The 21,494-nt window shown below is 30.3% G+C and overlaps 2 protein-coding genes across 3 annotated transcripts; both read right to left on the bottom strand.

Annotated features, from left to right (window-relative positions):
• Positions 1–5,520: 5,520 nt before the first annotated feature.
• On the bottom strand, positions 5,521–9,534 carry LOC133703339 (protein DETOXIFICATION 40-like). 2 transcript variants are annotated; one of them, XM_062127808.1, is made up of 7 exons: positions 9,164–9,534; positions 8,228–8,859; positions 8,011–8,067; positions 7,357–7,595; positions 6,455–6,573; positions 5,994–6,080; positions 5,521–5,826 (listed from the first exon to the last, which is right to left on the bottom strand). In XM_062127808.1, the coding sequence occupies exons 1-7, from the start codon at positions 9,467–9,469 to the stop codon at positions 5,761–5,763; spliced, it is 1,506 nt and encodes a 501-aa protein (XP_061983792.1). In that variant the 5' UTR covers positions 9,470–9,534; the 3' UTR covers positions 5,521–5,760. The 2 variants fall into 2 exon arrangements, with proteins under 2 accessions (XP_061983792.1, XP_061983793.1); XM_062127809.1 differs by lacking the exon at positions 9,164–9,534 and adding an exon at positions 8,953–9,151.
• Positions 9,535–12,795: 3,261 nt separating this feature from the next.
• On the bottom strand, positions 12,796–17,421 carry LOC133703340 (protein DETOXIFICATION 40-like). The gene is made up of 7 exons (XM_062127811.1): positions 16,959–17,421; positions 15,915–16,546; positions 15,725–15,781; positions 15,389–15,627; positions 15,176–15,294; positions 14,476–14,562; positions 12,796–13,183 (listed from the first exon to the last, which is right to left on the bottom strand). The coding sequence occupies exons 1-7, from the start codon at positions 17,256–17,258 to the stop codon at positions 13,118–13,120; spliced, it is 1,500 nt and encodes a 499-aa protein (XP_061983795.1). The 5' UTR covers positions 17,259–17,421; the 3' UTR covers positions 12,796–13,117.
• Positions 17,422–21,494: the final 4,073 nt, after the last annotated feature.

Here is a 21,494-nt window from a genome sequence, read left to right on the forward strand (position 1 = left end):
ATTATATAATAAAGTTTATATGAGGAAGATACCTGCAAACTCTCGATCGGATTCCTTTTTTCCACATGACGCGGTCAACTTATTACAAAAACTATAAAAAACAGTGTGGTTAATTTAGTTGATATTTTCGTCGCATGTCGATCATTACACCATTATTTTTTCGATCAGGCTTCAAGTTGTCGGGCTGAATTTATTTTTTTATATAAAACAATATTAAAATATTAAAATGAGATTAAAAAACATAAAAAAATATTTAGAAAAAATATATAATAACGCTGATTAGAGTATCTTTCATATTCATATTCATTATGTGATTAGAATAACTTTATAAAATAAAAAATATATGTATTATAAAGCTTTAAAAAAATATATAATTTTTTAAATTTGTGATCCGAGTAATTAAACTTAATGCTCCTAATTTAGAAAAATTATGAATTCTAATTCCTAATAAATAAAACATTAAATGATAAAATTAAAAAAAAATAATCTTATTACAAAAGGACTAAAACAATAGCAATTCAAAAAATAAAGATTAAAATCATTATTATTATTATTATTATTAAGTAATATCATCATTATGATTATTAAAGTTACTTCCATCCATTATTATTATTACTACTACTACTAAAAAAATAAAAATCATAAACTTGATTTGAAGAATAGAATTGAAAACTATAAAAGTTTTAACAAAGAGGCCAAGAAAAAAAAACAGAAATCAAAAGAAAATGGACCAAATTGAAATTATTATTATTATCATTAAAAAAATAAAAAATCATAAACTTGATTTGAAGGATAAAATTAAAAGTAATAAAAACTTTTACAAAAGAACAAAAAAATAAATAGGAAAAATAAAGCAAAAGAACCGAATCAAAACATAGTATTTATACAAATTAGAAATCAATGGTTAAATTGAAAATAAATAAAACTTTAACAAAAAAATAACAAAAATACTAAAATTAAAACTAAAATGATTGAATCTGAAATACCAATAACAATGAGGACCATAGTGCTTTTTTGGGGTTAGGAAAGAGAAACAAAGGGAGGAAAAAAAAGGGTCGCCAACGATAAATCAGCATATTTTGACTACACGTGCCACCTATTATGGAAGAGGAGACGGCGAGGAATAAATAATATGGCAAAAACCCATTTTTTTTCCATTGGCAGCTGACACACACGTCGTCCAAAGTACGCGGCGGCTCCCACATGCCAACAGCTTTTTCCTATTAAAAAATATTATTTTAATATTAAATTACATTATTATCCTCAACCAAACCAACAATTAAAAAAAAAAAAACCAAGACTAGAACATCATATCACTAACCCTAATGAATTAAATTTATTTGATCTAAGGGTACATGTATAATCATGTTGTGTATAAAAATACCTAAATACCCTTACCAGAAACAATTGATTTTTTTTACTTTTAGAAATGTTTGGGTTATTTTATTGTTCATTAAAATATTAAATTAATAAAAAAAAACCCTTAAACAAATCAATAATATCTAATGCACCATCTAAAAATATCAAAATACTCTTAGATAAAATCAAAGGCACTCAATTTTCTTTGCCAAACCATAAAGTATCACTCTACTATCACAGTGAATAATGAATTGTCTATCGTTACGGGGAAATCACATTCCCTTTTTAGAATATTTGTTATATTAATTGGGCCGTGAATTCATAAACAAGATTAACAAATATATTTAATTTATATTCTCATGAATAAAACAAATCACGTTAAAATGGTTGCGCGGGGAGATCTTTACCCTTTGAGTTTTTCCGGATTTGCATTCCGGTCAAGATGCAAATAAATAGTATAAAATATATATATATATATAGACACAGAGTATAGTGTGATAAACATTTAGGTTCTCAGTATTAGAGGTTACAGTCTTAAACGGTACAACAATTAATTAAATGAAAATTATAATATTTGTTAAAAATTCCTTGAATTAATTAATTTGATAAAAAAAATAGCATGCCAACTATTTATAAAAACTAATTTATTCAAAAGAATTTGAAGTTAAAGAAAAATAATTAAAATCCAAAATTAACTAAAAAGATAATTATTTAAAAAAAATGATTTTTTAGATCTAAATTAAAGACCTTCATGACCTCATCTAATTACTGTTAGATACATTCTCTGCTCAAACTCCTGATTAGATTTGAGTTTCATCTAATCTAATGATTAGATCTAAAGTTATAGTTGTTTTTTGTTAAAATAGAAATAAATAAAAAATAAATAATGAAATCTAATCTTCGAAAAATTTAATGTTGAAAAATGTAAATAGAAAAAATCACATATAGAAAAAGACTTAAGAAAAAGAGGTAAGTCAACCCAAGCTAACCTTCTAAATCCATGACCCCAGTTTTAATTTCGAGATTGTCACATAGAAGGCAAACTCAAAAAAATTATGAATTCAAATAAAATATCATAAAACAAGCATCTCGTGCTTATATTTAATCAAATAAGTTAATATAATATACAAACAAAATATCTTTTTTAAAAAATTTAAATTTAACAAAGAATGATAAATAAAAAAACCTGAGATAATCCAGGTTATTTTTAAAATTATCAAAAAAAATTATAGAAAGCAAGTTAAAATACAAAAGAATGAAATTGGGTCAAAATGATTAAAAAAAAGAAACTCGAGTCAACCCAAATTGGCATGACAAACCTTTAACCCAAGTAATAAGAGCAGGATAAGTACCTAATAAAAAGCAAATAGAAAAATAAATCACAAAACTCAATTCTCAATAAACCAACTGTTGAATGATGAAACTAGAAAGAAATCAACAAAGAAAAGGAACCTAAAAAATCAAAACCAAGTAAGACAACTAACCCCATGACCCGAATCATGCTAATAGAATAACCCAATAAAATCCAAAACATAAAAAATTTTGAAGATTAATTTATAAAAGAACCGGATTTTGAAGGATGAAAAAAAAATAAAGTTTCATTTAACAAAAAAATGGTCGTATAAAAATGTCAGGGCCAAACCAAGTTAATCTGTCAAACTCGTAGCCTAATTCATGATATTAGGATAACCCGATATAAAAGAAAATAGAGAAAATCACAAAGCTCGCTTTTTTAAATAAATAAAAAACAATGTTGAATGATAAAATAAAAAAAAAATAAGTCCACAAAAACAATGTTAACTAGCGTTAACTTTTCAAACTCGTGACCCGAGTCATTAGAGTAGAAGCACCTCATTTGAAAAAACCATGAAACACAATTCTCAACCAATCAAATGTTGAAAGATGAAATTGAAACAAAAAAATATAAAAAGGGATCCAAAACAAACAAAAAATAACAATTAAAAAATGAGCATCAAAATTGAAATAAGAAAATAAAGGACAACTAATAATTTTTTATTAAATGATGAAATTGAAAAGAAAAATCAATTTAATAAAAAAAATCAAAAACAACAATTAAATGAATGAGAACATTTGAAAAAAAATAATATATTATAAATAAATATTAAAGGATGAAATTGAAAACTCATCAAAATTTTATAAAAGGTTCAAAAAAAAATAAAAAATTAATAGAATAAAAAATTAAAGTTGAAATATCAATAAATAAAAGAACAACTTTAAAATTTAAAATGATCAACTTGAATTTTAAAAAGAAAAAAGAGAAATTAAAAAAAACACATCCGATAATAAACTATCTCACCATCAAAACCATGCACCGCCATAAAAGGAAAAAGAAATTGCATATTCCAATGACATGTTAGAAGGAAATTCTTGGCAGTCAAAATTAAGATGTAGCATGCTATACCATGTCCCCCACTTTCTAGTACATGTTGTCACTTTTATTTTTTTAATTATATTTTATATTTATTAAAATATAAAATCATTCGGTAACTAATTTAATTATAATTAAAAAATCAAAATAAAATATAAATATTCTTTGAACACGAATTAAAAAAATATAAAAAACTTATTTATTCCTAATCAACCTGGCAATAGTAAATGAACTTTGTAAAAAGATTGTATAACCCTCAATTGTTAGTTAATTTTTTTTATTTTTTTATTTTTATGATTTTGAAAAATTTTATGCTAAAATTAATAATCAATTTTTTAAATTTTTTAAATGAGGAAGAAAAACAGACTGAAGTGTAAAAGAAGGATAATTTCCATGTTCAATCTCAGTTTCAATTACATTGCACGTTTCAAAGATCTCATATATAGGATTCATAAACAAGATTAACAAATATATTTAATTTACATTCTACATTAGTTCGACGGGAATAAAATAATTTGATTTGAATAAAATACTTTTCTAATTAGGTGGAGACTCGTAAATAAAATATAACCAATCACGTTACCCTTTGAGTTTTTCTAGATTTGCATTATGGTCAAGAAGCACATGATGGGGATTATTTTATAGGATCCTGTTTAGTAATCGGTGCAGCAGCACGATGCCAATAAATAATGTGAAAGGTGGAATACACGCGCATATAATTACAAAAATGGAGTATAAAACTGTAAAATTGTTTAAAAAAATAAAGATTAAGTCATACATGTTCAGAATAAAAAATTAAAAGAAAAAATCATATATTTTTTTATATATTTTTGAATATTTAAAATACAAGATAAGTAGTCTATTTATATATATATATATATATATATATATATATATATATATATATATATATATATATATATATTAAAAGATATTAGAAAATTTAAATGTCATGGAAAACCAAAAAACAAAACTGAAGAGTCATGAAGTCTAAAAATCTAATGGGCATTTAATATATATAATTATAAATTGTATAATATTTCCTTTTAAATGATCATGTATTAAAAATATCTCATTAAAACCTTGTAAAAGATTAAAGAAAATTTAATAAGAAAAAAACTTGAATGTGTTTACTTTTTTTTTTTTAGATTAATGTGGATGTACGGGTCAGTTTACGCGTATGTCGACTAATCTCATGAGCCCTGAAGTTAACGACTATGTAATTCTTCAGGGGCTTTGAGATTTATGAAACTCGAACTGATGATCTCTAGAATACAAACTCAAAACTTGACTAATTAAGCTACACCCATATATATATATATATATATATATATATATATATATAATGACCTTGAGCCCCTTCAACTCTAAACAAATCTTTTGTAAAAAACAAGCAAGATGAAGATTTCAAAGATCTCAAATTCTCTCTCCTTTCTTTTTCTAATATACTCACATCTTTCCAATATATCATATATAAGCCAAGGCTAAATCTAATCATTCAAAGCTCAAATTAATGATCACTAAGCTTTTTCCTATATATATTTTGATGGCGTCAACTGCAGAAAGAAGCAGATAACAACAACACTAGAATTTCTGGTTCAGTCTCTCCTTTCACAATTGAGAAAGAATCTCCTTCCTCGATCCAGTCTTTATGGGAACTTTCATTTGGCCGCTAGCTCGACACTTCTCCAAATTAATTAAGTCTATTTATCCTACATCTAAACAATGTATTATGATGGTCCTTATTTTTTAAAAAACAATATATACACAAGTTTTGAAAAACACAATAATTAATTAATAAACTTTGTTTTTTAATACTAATTTCAACTCACAATATAAAATATAACAAACATGCACTAATTTGACAAAAGAAAAAATATGAGTGAGATTGAAGGGGCCAAGAGCCCTTGAAACAGCAGTAAACTCCTTAACATATAATCATGCGTTAATTTGTCTTGTGTGCCAATCCCAATTATTGGATTACAATAATCTCTTTCAAACGTATGATCCATTCACTTCTGTAGAAGAGGCTCCCTTTTGTCATCCCATGTACTTAGCCGATTTTTGGCACCCTCCACCTGAAAATTATGCGACATAATAATATATAATAATAAAAATGCTTGCGTAATCCAAACACACACACACACACATAACCAATGAGAGTGGCTTTTGTTTGATTAGAGTGGTAATTAAAAGGGAGACGAACATAATTAACATTATCAGATGTTAATTAGTGTGTACGTACCTCTTTATTCCAGTCTGTTCTCCAAGTGACCCACAGCAAAATCAAAGTTTGCAAAACTGTGCCCCCCAACATGCCTGACCAGATACCCTGGAGAAAACAATAACTATATAACAACCATTCATGATAAAAATCTCTACCACACTATTTAGAACCCTCTTAATTAAGTTTAATTAAGAGGTTTTAATAAAAAAAAAATATTTATAATCATTTTAGTATAAAAAATTAAATTTTAAATGAACATCAATCTCTAAAAATAATATAAAAATAAATCAGATGCAACTCATTTGATTTACTACTCTAAGAAGAAATAATTTTAAAAACTAACTTCTTAAAAATACTACGTTTATACATATGTTTTTTTAGAGATTTTTAAAGAAATAAGATAATTCTGATAGAGATAATATAAAAAACAAAATAAATTTAATTTCAACAGGTAAAAACTATGCAATAATATATATTACCTTGGCACCAAGGTCAAATGTAAAACCAAGAAGCACCCCTAGAGGAACACCAATAAGGTAGTAGCATCCTACGTTAACATATGCAACAAATGCTTGCCATCCACATCCCACAGCCACCCCTTCAGCACGCACAAAATTGAAGGAAACAGTTAGATTTGAGAACATATATATGTACTTATATATCATAATGAAGACCACATGAAGTTCCATCTTCGACGACAGAACAGTACTTAAGCTTTGCTGTAATTAATGGCAACCATTGATGTTTCCCTTCTTCTTTCCTCGATTTTGTCAACATTCCAATGCTACCTCCCTTGGTTTCGGAATCATGCAATTACTCGTCTTATGAAGACATAAAATTATGATTTTTTTTTCCTGAGAGAGACACATTTGTTGCAATGACAAGAGGCAACAGCAAAGGTTTTAATTCCGGTACACAATGATATTGAGGCCAGAGCCTGCCGCCTTTGGTACTTTACTGTTGTTTTTATTATTATTACTGAATGAAAATTAGAATATCACTTGTTTAATAATTATTATGATTAAAAAAAAACACCTCCCATTATTTCACTCCTATATATTCAGTCATTTTGCAGTAAATTATCTGTGCTTGGTATCGCTAACCCTCACGAGTGATGTATTACAGCACAATTGCTAAACTAAAATTGTAGTAAATTAGTTACTGCAGAATTTATTAGAGAAGCTGGCAGCTATCAAAGAAGCTATTGAGGAATATTTAACTGCGATTCAATTATTTTTTTTAACTGTTTTTAATTTCAAAAAACATTAAATTTAGATTTTGGGTATTTTTAGATGATTTTTATATATTAATATAAAAAATTAAAAAATATTATTTTAATATATTTCTAAATAAAATACAATATTCACGGTACAACCCTTACCGGATAGTACAGGCTGAACACCGTTTAGTATGAGAGTGACAGCGAGGAATGGAGAGAGGTCAGAGGCAGCTTTAGCAACAACTTCACCTTCAGTGAAGATATAGCTAATGGAATCTCGAAATATCAGCACAATAATGGCTGCGATTACTGAAACTACAAATGAGCATGAAGTCACCACAAGGACTGAAAATGATGCTGATTTTGGATGTCCTGCTCCTAGCTCATTGCTCACTCTCACACTGTTTAAGACCAAGTAGATGTTAATTGCCTATCTTCATGTAAATAATGGAGCTCCTATAAATGTATGTAAAATCGCAATTCCCCTACATGTTGTACACTGACTTTAGGACAATATCATGGTGTGTTGAAAATTATATTTGCGAGCGTCCATACATAAGCAGATGAGAAACATAATAATTTCAAACCAGTTGACCTATTTATTGACAAGACATCATGATGTCCTACTGTTTTTTAAACAACTGTAATAATTGGTGGGTGTAGTTTCATGGATGGAACAATTATGGGATTAATTGATAGATATAGATTGTTTTACATCTATATCAATTATTCCAATAATTGTTTTATTCTATATAAGTTTTTCCAATTACAGTAATTAATCAAACAAAAAATATAGAGCCTGAAAGATCAACAAACCTTGCAGCAGCATTAAATCCAACTGAAATCATGAAAACCCATCCAGATATTGTCATGCTGCATTAAAGAAGAGAGGAATGAATAGTGTTCACAAGTAAGTCCATAGTGTTAGCAAGGTCGACATTGTCAAGCACCATACCTTTTCTTTGAATTTCTTTTCTTGAAGGTAGCAAGAAATAAAATATTCTGAAAGAACCAAGTCTAGTAAATTACTTACCAAACTGAGAGTGAGTCTAATGCAACCTCAGCATTTTCAAGCAATCCAGCAATCAGGACTAAAATCTGAAAGTACCACGTCTCTAAACATAACATTACTGCTGATGCAGCAGACAGTTTGAAGAAGCTCCAAAGCCCACTAAAGGCCTTCACGCTAAAACCTTTCCATGTGTTTCTGCACTTCTTGCTCATTACAATGTACACAAACTGAGCCACCACAATGATCCACCAGGATAAACTCAACACAAGACCTGCTCCTAGTAAGCCCCAGTTCCATTTGAAGACTGCAAGCCAGGTGAGCAAAACATGCACCACAAGTGCACCTAGTGATATGTACGCGCTAGGTGCGATTATGCTTTGTGCTTGCAAGAATTTTTGAATAGGAAAGTTGGCAGCATAAGCGAAAATTTGAGGGATGAGTCCAAAGACAAAAACTGCAGCTGCTGATGCTATATTGACTGGTTCCCCAAGTAAGATCAAGATTGGTTTGGAAAATATATAGATCATCATTAAGGGGATCCCTGTTGCCATGAGGAGAACAGTTGATCTTTGGAGGTATATGCCTAGCATTTCATGTCTGTTTGCTCCATATGCTTGGCCACACAGAGTTTCTACTGCACTTCCCATACCAAGCTGCAACAAGACAAGAACTTATTTAGCAAAAGTAGAGGAGATTTCTCCACTTGATATAGAAAGAAAAAACAAGAAGTATAAAGAAAGACAAACCGATGGAGGATTGTGCATGAAGTTCTTTTTTGGCCTAAAGGCTTCCCCCAAAAAAACCAGAAACACTACTTCCAAATATCGATCCTTACTAAAGCTTAAAAGGGTAAAAAGGAAAGGAATAAACAAAAGAGAGAGAAGAAAAGAAAAGAGAATGATCATGACCATCCATGAACTACATGTGCAAGAGCAGATAGAGATCAGGAGGTTTTACCATAAGGCCATAGGCAAAAACTTGGATACCAGTGTTACCAAGAGAAACAGCAGCAAGCTCAAGATTTCCAAGGTGACCGCAAAAGATCTGAGTAGACATAGAAACAACGTTATTGAGCAAGTAAACTATCACAGCTGGAGCTGCAAGGTGGAAAAGCAATTTCAGTTCAACCCAAGAAGCTGAACGGATTCTCTTAGAGTATGGTGCTTCAGTATCTGTTAGTATTTGTTCAAGCTCATCGCTCACTGTCTCATGATCATCATGGACAGAGAGTTTAAAGCTTAATCTCGGAGGATCAGTCTCCATTTCCCTCCTCTTTTGCGCTTGTGATTTGAGCTTCTATATCAAATAAATGTTTTGTCTAGATGTACATAACAGATACTACTTATATGCTGAAGTTTTTTTTTTTTTTTTTTTTTTATAATCATCGAGAGTATATTGAGAAGGCCATAAAGCGAATAGCCAAAGAGAAATACAAGCAATATAAAAAATTAAAAAAAAAAAAAAAAAACTAATCTACTACAGCAAACAACAAGAAGACTACCTAAGATTTCTTATTACACCATAATTTGATGCCATCAGAAGATCTTAAGAGGTCATTTCCTGTATAATTAAAGTTTGAATCTTGAGTATGCAACCAAATAGCAACCCGATGAAGGATAGTGGAGAAACAATCAAACAAGTTTATAGTTCCCTCCTCAAAAACAATTTTGTTCCTCAGCAACCATATACCCCAAATAGTACTACTTGAAATTAATCTCCAAGCTGATCTTTGGAATTTGCCATGAACCATTTCGGGCCACTGCAGAAAAAGCAAGTCGATTGTTCTCGGTAAACAACATTGGATACCCCACCAATCCAAAACTTTCATCCAAACACTCCTAGAAAAGTTACAATGTATAAAAAGATGCTCTGAGGTTTCCAAATTTGAGCTGCAAAAGACACATGAAGCTTGTGTGGCAGACAAAACAGTCCGTTGATGGAGAAAAGCTCTTGTACTAACTTTGTCCTGTACTGCCAACCAGAGAAATACCTGAACTTTTGGAGGAGCCTCTTTAATCCAAACATTGGCTTCGAAGACTCTATCAGTCACAGAGGAGGTATTGTCAATTATGCTGAAGTTTATATCGACGAAGCTACTTGTAAATTCTTGAATTCCTCCTTTCCACATCATGTAGTCAACATGGTACAAAGACAACTGCATTCATGAAGTCAAATGTGAAATCAGTGTGGTTAATTTAATTGGTATCCTTGCTACGTCTCCATCGATCATTACATCATTTATTTTGTCGAACGTGCTTCACGTTGTTGTGGGCTGCGTATGAAAAAGGAAAAGAAAAGTTTTGTAAAGTATAAACATGTGAGAGGTCCATCGCGTGCATGCACTGGGGTTACAAAATGCACAATTTAAAAAAATAATAATAATATGAGACTGCCAAATAGCAATTTATCTTTTGTAACTGACAATGTAGTCTTATTACCTCTTTTTTTTTTTATCAAATTTAATGTGAAAGTCTTGCGCAAAAATTCATCCACTATTCATTTAACAGCGATGCTAGTGCGGTGCTGCCAGATCATTTTCTTTTTCTCTTTAGTGAAATTCTCCAAGGACATGATGATTATGATTCTCTGATCGGTGGTGATTAGCAAGGAAACTATGATTGATTTGTAGGTATTTAATAAGATTTGGTTTCGGAATTTAATTTCTTTAAGTCAAAACGTCCAATAAAAAATCGTCTAGGAGACAGACAAATCAAAAACTTGCTGAGGCAAAAGGGTTGGGGATAAATTAGTAGGATAGGATAAGTCAAGGACTAATCTGTTAGTGATTCTACATGTTGGGGACTGATTTGTATTTTTCTCTATTTCTATAGCATGCAACACCAGAATTGTTCAGAAACAGGATAATATTATAATTTTTCTGAAAATTGAAGTTGGAAAAAGAAAAACTAGAATTTTATATGTTCAAATGCATTATTTCTCTATCTAGAAAACTGGAAAAATAGTTATTCTATTTTTCTAAAGCTGTATTGAATTTAAAAAACATAAGTTCTAGACGATTTTCCAATATAAGTTTTTCATTTTTTTCAAAATGAAGAAAAAATATGAACAATACAATTTTTTTCTTTTATATATATACAAGCATTTTTAGCAATATAAAATATTAATTACCATGATAATTATAAATCATGGGTTTGATTTTCTTATGAAAAATAGTTGTATTCATGATATAAAGAAAAATCCATAAAAAAGAAAAAGAAAAACTATTTTCTGTTACTAAACACATATATATATTATCTCGTTCTCGAAATCACACAAAGACTTGTTTTTTTAATTTTTTTATTTAACACCATAAAAGACTAGTCAAGAGTTTAATGACCAGTTCCTCAATTTCGATTTTCGAAATTTATTTTATGATCATCATAAGTCAAGAGTTGGGGATGGGGATTTGACACATAAAATCTGCGAAGAACATTCAGCTAAAATTTGGAGTTTAATTTTCACGCAGAAATTTCAAGTTGAAACTTGGAAGCCGTCCCTCGTGAGAGGAAAAAACAAAACATAGAAATTTGGAGAATGGTCCTACTTAATTATGGTGTCCAAGAATCATTGAAATTGAACGTTCTAGTAAGCAAGCAAAAATTCTGAAACACAAAATCCTAGACGTGAATTATTAGATTTATTTTGTCCTGGCCACTGCATCGTCAGTAAATGATTTGTGGTCTAGAAAATACAGTGGTTTGTGGTCAAGAACTTGCATTTCTCTTTTAGGTTTCTCTTCCTCCAATATCTTGATTGGTTCCAGCTGCTTTCGATCCTTGTCATGTTTTGAAGAAGACGATACGTGTGTCTGCAGCCATTTTCTTGATCCCATCATTTGGAAAATGAATGGATACTATAAAAAGTCTGAGTCATTGAGTAATTATAGGCATAAATATTGCTAAATCAATTAAAATCTAACCCCTTCATGTTCACCATCTCTATCCAAATGACATGCATATTTAGATTTTTCACATATCATAATGACATAAAATTATTATAAAATTCAACTCTAATCTTCTTCTTTCTCTCTTATTAAATTAATAAAGTATTAATTTATAAGCTTATACAAGTCTTAAACTAAATGATTTCTCTCGAGATTTAGACTTTTCTGATAATTTAAGATGATGACTCTTCAATATATCTAACGGATAGACATGCATGCATATCTACACAATTTATCTATAAAATATTCATGATTGCATGCTTATTAATTAAATGATTGTTTATAATTTAAGATGGCTCCTCAATATATAAATCTAACGGATAGACATGCATATATATATATATATATATATATATATATCTACACAATCTATCTATAAAATGTTCATGATTGTATGCTTGTTAACTAAATGGTTGTTTAGAGGTGTGATAACTTTTTTATTTTGAATGGTTTGTAGAAGTGTATTTTATTTAAAAAATATTAAATTAATTTTTTTAATATTTTTAAATAATTTTAATATGTTTGAATCAATAACATATCTAAAACAAAAAATATTTTACAATTAAATATCAAAAACACATTAAACCGTGCGAATCAAATAATCTCAAATTTGGTGTGTCACCAAATTATAGAGACCCGACAGATGTAAATTATAGACCCCTCCATGATTGCATTATTTAGTTCAAAAATCATCTATTATTACAAAAGGAAAAGTCTTGTCTGTAGAAGTCCTCTCCCTAGACATCACAATTCCAACTAGAACACCACTACTTTCGATTCTCTTGAGTTGTAAGAATTATTCCTCCAACATCATTCATGAGTAGAGATAGCATTCTCATCATCACAAATTATTCCTTCCTATCCATCAACCCCAGAGACTGAACTGGAAGGACAAAAATCAATGTCTTCTGCACATGATGAGGAGTCCAAAAACCGCAGTCCCACTCTTCACAAAGAGTCTACTTTAATTACTCCACAAGAAGAGGCTGCCCTTTTTCATCCCATGAACTCAACCGGTTTTTGGCACTCTCCACCTGTAAATTTCGACACAAATTGATAATGTTACTATTCATTTTACTTCTTTAACTCAAAATTAATTAGGGACGAAATCAAAATAATATGATATGAAAACAAAATCATTCACATTTAATTTATATATACATAGTAGTAATGTTTTATAAAGGGTAAGGGTGATATAAGCTCGGTGTTTTATGATTGCAGTAATTTTTAAAGTAATTTTAGTTGAAATTACATAACCGATATTTTTTATTTTAAAAAAAATATTTTTAATATTTAAACAATATTCCAAACCATGCTTAAGAAAGCATGGCATATCCATTACATGCATGGATGTCAGACATTGGAAACATAAATAAGCATTGGGACGTGTATTGAGAGCAGATTGTGTTCAATAATTGAAAAAGAGATATGATTGCATTCAAGTGCGGTTGGCCTACAATAATTACTGTGGTCAAAGTGATTTATGCCATTATGTGATAGACATGACCAATCTCTTCTAGATGGTGATTTGTTATGATGCGATTATCCCAGGAAAATTCAAGTCAGAATTGGAAGCTGGAGCTCACTAACAAGTTAATTTCTTCAACTCCCCTGGTTTAAAATCACAGTTATTAACCCGACCGCTATAGTTATTAAAAGAGTGTCTGGAGGATAATAGATTTTTCCTAAAAATATGTTAAAATGATATTTTTATTTTTTTTAATTTATTTTTTGTATTAATAAAACAACAAAAATTAAAAAAAAAATAATTCAATCGCTACGTCGTAAACTTAGTCAATCAAGTGATTAAACTTGGTCAATCAAGTGATTAAACTTGTGATTTGATCAACTCAGATTCTAGCGTTGATAGGATTTAAAAGAATATTCAACTTGAAAATGATTCGGTCGATCTAGCAAGTTGACCTAATCAAAACAATATTTTATTTTTATATAAGAATTCTTCAAAACAATATTATTTGATCTTTTTAAAAAAACTCAAATAACATGAATTTTTATTAATTTGAATTAACTCATCTAACCTGTTATCACTAGGGTCTTAGACTAGGTTGGGAAACGGCAAGGTTTAATAACTTTGGTTAAGCTATAAAGATATCCAGTTACTTGGGTCTTGGACTCGGTCGGGAATCCAGGCAGTTTAATAACCTAGGTTAAACTAGAAAGATATTGACTCTGAATTAGACTAAATGTCTAATATCCTATCGAAAGTTTATATGCTGTGATCGGAAGATCCTTTTTAAGTTGGAACAAAATGATTTTGTTTAATTACTGTTGCCCAAAGTGATGAAAATGAGAATTGGGTTTTTACCTCTTTATCCCAATCTGTTCTCAAAGTAACCCACACCAAGATTATAGTTTGCAAAACGGTCCCTCCTAACATGCCTGACCATATTCCCTGCAAAATAAATACATCAGATACCTTAAATTATGCTTCGAACATTTTGTTCTCTACGTTCACTGTGTTAGCACTTAAATGACATTGAAGGATGGGCTCTGTGCTTAGGGTATCCTTTTAATCATCAGAGCCTATAGAACATGATTAAAAATCAGTATCTTTAAAGGTGGGGCATGCACTAAATGATGATGATGATATATATATACACTACGAATGATAAACAATGATTAGTGGAGCTAAAGTAGACATACTTTACAACTATCAAATGAATTAACTCGTAAGTTTAGCATCTAACTCTTTTTACCTGGCAGAATATGTAAATTTGATCTCTACATGGAAAAATAAAGTGTTTTTTCAGCACTGTGAGAGTTTTTGTGGTTGCGGGTTCAAGAAAAATACTTATAGTCGCGGTTTTAAAAGATATATTTAGTTGAAATTGTTTTGGAATAGATTTTGCATGCAAAATAAATAAAAAACAGGTATTCATGAATGAAAAGTAGTTATCTTAGCTTCTACAAAACACAGTTTGAAACATAATTATACATGGAGCATGGTGCAAAAAAACATAAGCTATTTGACTAACCAAATAGTAAAGTAAAGGCAGTGATCCTACCTTGGCACCAAGGTCAAATGTAAAACCAAGAACCACTCCTACTGGAACTCCAATAAGGTAGTAGCATCCTACATTCACATATGCAACAAATGCTTGCCATCCACATCCGACAGCCACACCTTCAACACAAAGAAATTTCGGTAATTTTGTAACCGAAGATCCATTGCACCTATTGTTAAAGAAAAATAAACAAATACTTGGTAAAGATCTTACCGGACAGGACAGGCTGAATGCCATTTAGTATGAGAGTGGCAGCAAGGAATGGGGAGAGATCAGAGGCAGCTTTAGCAACAACTTCACCTTCAGTGAAGATATAGCTAATGGAGTCTCGAAATATCAGCACAATAATGGCTGCGATTACTGAAATTATAAATGAGCATGAAGTCACTACAAGGACTGAAAATGATGCTGATTTTGGATGTCCTGCTCCTAGCTCATTGCTCACTCTCACACTGTTTAAGACCAAGTCTATGTTAATTGCCTGCAATGCTATATGCTACAGCAAAATGAAAGCGTTTTTCCTTGATCTCTTTCATAACAAAAACTTACCTTGCAGCAGCATTGAATCCAACTGAAATCATAAACACCCATCCTGATAATGTCATGCTGCAAACAGAGAGAAGTAGGTAGTGTTAACAAGTCAGTCAATCCACGTACAAGAAGCAACGATGCCTTTACTTTTCTTGAGGCGGGCAAGACATGGAACATACGAAAGAAACAAGTCTAGTTAATTGTTTACCAAACTGAGAGAGCATCCAATGCAACCTCAGCATTTTTAAGCAACCCAGCAATCAATACTAAAATCTGATAGTACCAAGTCTCCAAACACAACATTACTGCTGATGCAGCAGACAGTTTGAAGAAGCTCCAAAGCCCACTAAAGGCCTCCAAACTGAAACCTTGCCATGTCTTTCTACAGCTATTACTCGTTAAAATGTACACAAACTGACCCCCCACAATGATCCACCATGATAAACTCAAGACAAGGCCAGCACCTAGCAAGCCCCAGTTCCATTTGAAGATTGCGAGCCAGGAGAGCAAAACATGAACCACAAGGGCACCCAATGATATATATGCACTAGGGGCAATTATGCTTTGGGCTTGCAAAAATTTTTGAATAGGAAAATTGGCAGCATAAGCAAAAATTTGAGGGATAAGTCCATAGACAAAAACTGCAGCTGCTGATGCTATGCTGACTGGTTCACCTAATAACATCAAGAGAGGTTCGCTAAATATGTAGATCACCATTAGAGGGATAGCCGTTGCCATGAGGATAATTGTTGATCTTTGGAGGTATACACCTAGCATTTCATATCTATGTGCCCCAAATGCTTGGCCACATAGTGTCTCCACTGCACTTCCCATACCAAGCTGCAAGAAAAGCAAGCTTTTTTAATATAACTAGAGGGCAATTCTCCACTTGAAAGAGAAGGTATGAAAGAATTTTAACCCCCGCCATTTTTGTTGCCTGAAAAGGGAAAATTCTTGAAGAAGAATGGGAAAAAAACAGAGATAACAGAGGAAGACAAAATCTCTGGAGAACAAAGCATAAAATTCTCCTTTTTTCCTTTTCTCCTCAGTCCACTTTTGGCCTAAAGGTTTCAAAAAAAACACACGAGAAAAGCCAATCTTCCAAATCCTTACTCTAGCTAATACAATAAATATGAAAGGAAAAGAAAATCAAAACAAGAATTATCTTTTCTTCTTGTTATCCTTCCTTTTCTTAGTTAACTAATGATCACAATCATCCATATATATATGTGAGAGCGGGGGGAGGTATTACCATAAGACCATAGGCAAACATTTGGATACCAGTGTTACCAAGAGAGACAGCAGCAAGCTCAAGGTTTCCAAGGTGACCACAAAAGATCTGAGTAGACATGGAAACAACATTATTGAGCAAGTAAACTATCACAGCTGGAGCTGCAAGGTGGAAAAGCAATTTCAGTTCAACCCAGGAAGCTGAACGGATTCTCTTAAAATATGGTGCTTCAGTATCTGCTAGTATTTGTTCAAGCTCGCTGCTCCTTGTCTCGTCATGGAATGAGAGCTTGAAGCTCAATCTCAAAGGCTCAGAATTCATGATCCTTGACAATTTTTCCTTCTCTCTTCTCTCCCCCTCTGCTTTAGCTTCCTTGAGCTTCTCAAATAAATGTTTTGTCTTCAACTACATAACTTTAATCGTATTCTTCTACAGTATCTATAGAGGAATACACTCTTGTTTTTCTTTTTTTCTCTATATTTTGGTCAACGATAGGTAACACAAACGTTAAATGGAACACTAGTCGCTCACTCATGAGGTGGCATCTGCGTCTGATTAAGCCCACTTATGTTAAACTGTCAAAGTGTAAGAAACACAACATTTAAGACAGATTAAACCCACTTTTATAAAGAAGTGTTGAAGTACCTGTTTGTTTGTTAAAAAATAAATTTTAAAAAAATAAATAATTTTTTGATGTTTGGCGGTGTAAGTTAGAAAATATTTTTCAGAGTTTGGTTATATCATGAAAAATAAACTAGAAAATAACTTATTAATATTTTATTTTTTTTCAAGTTTATTAAAATAATAAGAAATAAATCTTACAAATTAAAAAGTTGAATAAGAATGAAATTAAAACAAAAATATAATTTTATAAATTATCTCAAATAAAATAGATAATAATCAAAATAATAGAGATCAAATCTAACAAATAAAAAAAATTAAAAGATGAAGAAATTAAAATAATAATAATTACAATTTAATAAATTATTTCAAATAAAATAAGTAACAATCAAACAATGAGGACCAAATTTGATAGATAAAAAATTTCAATTAAAAAAATAATAAGAGAAAAGCAAATAACAATCATAAAAATAAAGACCAAAATTATTATAAAAATCAAATTCTAAGGGATGAAATTGAAAAAAAAATATTCAAAACAATATATATATATAGCAATCAAAAGTTTGAGGATCAAATTTGATATAATCAGAAAATAATATGACATTTCTAAATTTTTCACAGCTTCCGGAAAGTATTTTCCACCCAAAGCAATAAATTAATTTCTTTAACTGGAAAGTATTTTCTGTTAATTAATTTTTCTAATAACAAACAAACACAAGAAAATTAAAAAAATAATTTTCAAGAAATTAATTTTTGTCAAACAAACGAGCCCTCATTTTAGTCTCGTTGTGATCTCTCAAGAAAATGAAAAAAGTTCAGATAGAAAAAATATATTATGAAAACCTATAGAGATTTTATTTTAAAATCGTTCTAAATATAAATTTATTATTTTGATATTATTTTTTTAAACATTAACCGATCATAATATAAATAAATCTCTTTAAAATCTGGAACTTTCAGAAAGAAAAGATATTCATGTAATCTAGACCTTGACATCGATCTTGGACCAATGCAATAATGCAAGGGAGAGAAGAATGGCCATTTTGATCTAAAGCAGGGTACCATATCATCATTCATCGCAGCATCCAAAAACAAAAAAGGGTAATATTTTAATGCAATTTCAAGGTCCATATGTTAAATACAAACACAAACACAAACCATGTCAATTACTAAGAAAACAAAAAAGTATAAAACATATGGACCGTGGAAAGGGCATGGAATCTACAGGTAACGAAGGAAATTAATTGAAAACTTGAAATAAAAATAATAAATCATCAAAAATCTTACCTGCCATTGTAAAGGAATAATATATAGTACTAAACCCTGATTAATTAATTAATTAATTAATTAATTAATTAGCATTTGTTAACTTCATAATTTCATTAGCGTTTAATAGTGATTAGCAAGGAAACAACAACCATCTCAATACAAATCGAGCTCTGTAAGGAAAAGCAGCCGAGATTGAATCCACCGGCAGACACATCAAACAATGGTCCCATAATATTCAATGAAATTGCTATCAATATTTGTCAAACATCTAATTTTCACGTGATTTTGAACAAAGTTAACACCTTCTTCAAAATAATTAGCCTAAGTGGGAATGGCAAGAAAAGGCTGGGGATAGATTAGGAGGATCTGGTAACCAGTTGGGGACCAATTTGTTGTCATCCTGTCTTTTCGATACTGACTTGTATTCACCCCTTCTCTCTTCTCCACCGCATAATTTCTTGTGCTCGAAGCCACACAAAGACTTGCCATGGCTTGATTTGTTTCAGAATCTCCAAAACTTATTTTAGGATGCCTGTGTTGTGCACTGAATTCGATATATAAAAATAAATAAATAAATACTGGGATTTTTACTGAGAAGCTCGTCATGATCACGTCTTGAGTTCAAACATCTCAAGATCACCCTTCTTTTTTATTATTATTATTATTATTTTGTCTACAATTCTCTAACCTCTGAAGCTATGAATTTGCCAGCTGATATTGTTGACTAATCATGGAACCCGTCTGCTGAATTTGAACAATATCACTGTCATGGATCCTAATAAAATACTCTTAAGCATCTGATCTGGTTCTTCCAGGCGTTGTCTTCTGGGATAACTCATCTCAACAACTGAACAAAGCAAATCGAAAAGCAGTGCTAGACCCACAACGCCAAAAACAAATTGGAGTTTGGCAGATCAGAGAGATTGGGGCCTATGATGTTACAGTTGAGATTAGTAGACGCCTTCTAATGGAGGATATGCATCACAGAGTTATACCCATTTAAGTAACCAAGTTCGAATCCATTTAAAGAAAAAAAAAAAAGAGTCTCGAAAGCCAGCTGGAACTAGCGCCAGTGGCCATATTACTTTTTTAGTTCTTCTATTGAGAATTAATATAGAGTTTATTGTTTATATAAACTGTGAAACTCTTTTTTTTCAATTGTTATTTTTCTTGCTTTTTTTTGTTTTTTTTAATCTCAACCTCATATTTTCTTGTTTTTAAAGATAATAAAGTACTTTTATTGTTCCAAAAAAGTAGCAAAACGATGAACGTGCCTGTAAAGAATTCTAGAATGATAAATATACCACGTGAAATGATTATTTTATTCCTGAAATATAGTATTGTTTGATTTTTTTTATGATAAAATTACCAGTTTGTTATTATAATCCACCGAAAATCAAATATATATATATATATATAAAAAACTTTTCCCTTTTATTTTAATGTTTTTCAATGTACCAAACTTTTTTTTTTAGATTCGAGGAAATCCTACCCTTTAAAAAGCGTATTTTATAGGCCTAGGTGGATGAGTAAAATCCCGGCTGTTCCAGACTCTTACAAATAATACACGTCATGACTCAAACTCGAGATTTGTTATGCAAATCTCAAACCTTTTATTATGATGTTACGTCCCTTGAGTACATACCAAACTATTTACTCTTATTATTTTTTTTTCTTTTAATTTGTAGCCTGATTATTGAGGAGTTTACCATGTATGAGTTATGATGTTTGGCATCAGTTTCTTGTCAAGATCTGATTCTTTCAAATAATTGAATATTCGTGTGAATAGAAAAGAAAGCAAAAGCAACAAGTCAGATGTAATTGAGATATATAACTTGATTTTAAATTTATTTTTAAAAAATTATAAATTTATATAGTTGTTAACTTTAAAGTTCGTGTGATTAGTTAGTTAAAATATATGTAAATTGATCCGAACATCATATTAATAAAAAAAAAAATGGACAAATTAATTATATTCAAACAAGAAAGAAAACAACGAAGGAAATAATGGAGATTTTTGTTTTTTATTCCTTATGAAGCTATGTGTTATAGCCATTAATTCAAGTAACTATCGCCATAGAATCAAAACGTTGAATGGCTGCTTTTTTGCTTGTCTTTTCACTGGTTTTCTACTCGAACTAGAAGAAGAAAAGGCTATCTAATTAATTATTTTTAATCAAATCAAGATCAAATTGGATACTTCAGAGTACCACCAACAACTGCCTAGCCATCGGGCGGGCTGGCTGCAATGCAAGAATATATACCACATCCCTTCTTCCCAATTTGGTTCTCAAAAACATAAAGAAAGAAAGAAAGAAAGATTGTTTTTTTACTTTTCCCTACCTCTACCTCTACATATAAGATGACTTTTACCATAAAAACATTATTATTAACTCGATTAATTATATAAATTCTAAACTTAATGATCGTATAAGTTTTCAATGATCCTAAAATTTATAAAACTTAAAATGATGATTTCTAAAAAATAAACATAGAACTTGACCAATTAAACTATATTCATCGGGATTATGTTACCTTGTTTTGATAGATTGGAAACCAAATATAATTTTATAAAAATATATAATTAAAAAGAATAAAAGAAAACGAATGAATAAAACATTATATTAGATGTCTCAATTACATAATAAGGGATATCCAGTGAAATTG

Source organism: Populus nigra, chromosome 9 (assembly GCF_951802175.1).
Source record: "Populus nigra chromosome 9, ddPopNigr1.1, whole genome shotgun sequence".
NCBI classification, from domain to species: Eukaryota; Viridiplantae; Streptophyta; class Magnoliopsida; order Malpighiales; family Salicaceae; genus Populus; species Populus nigra.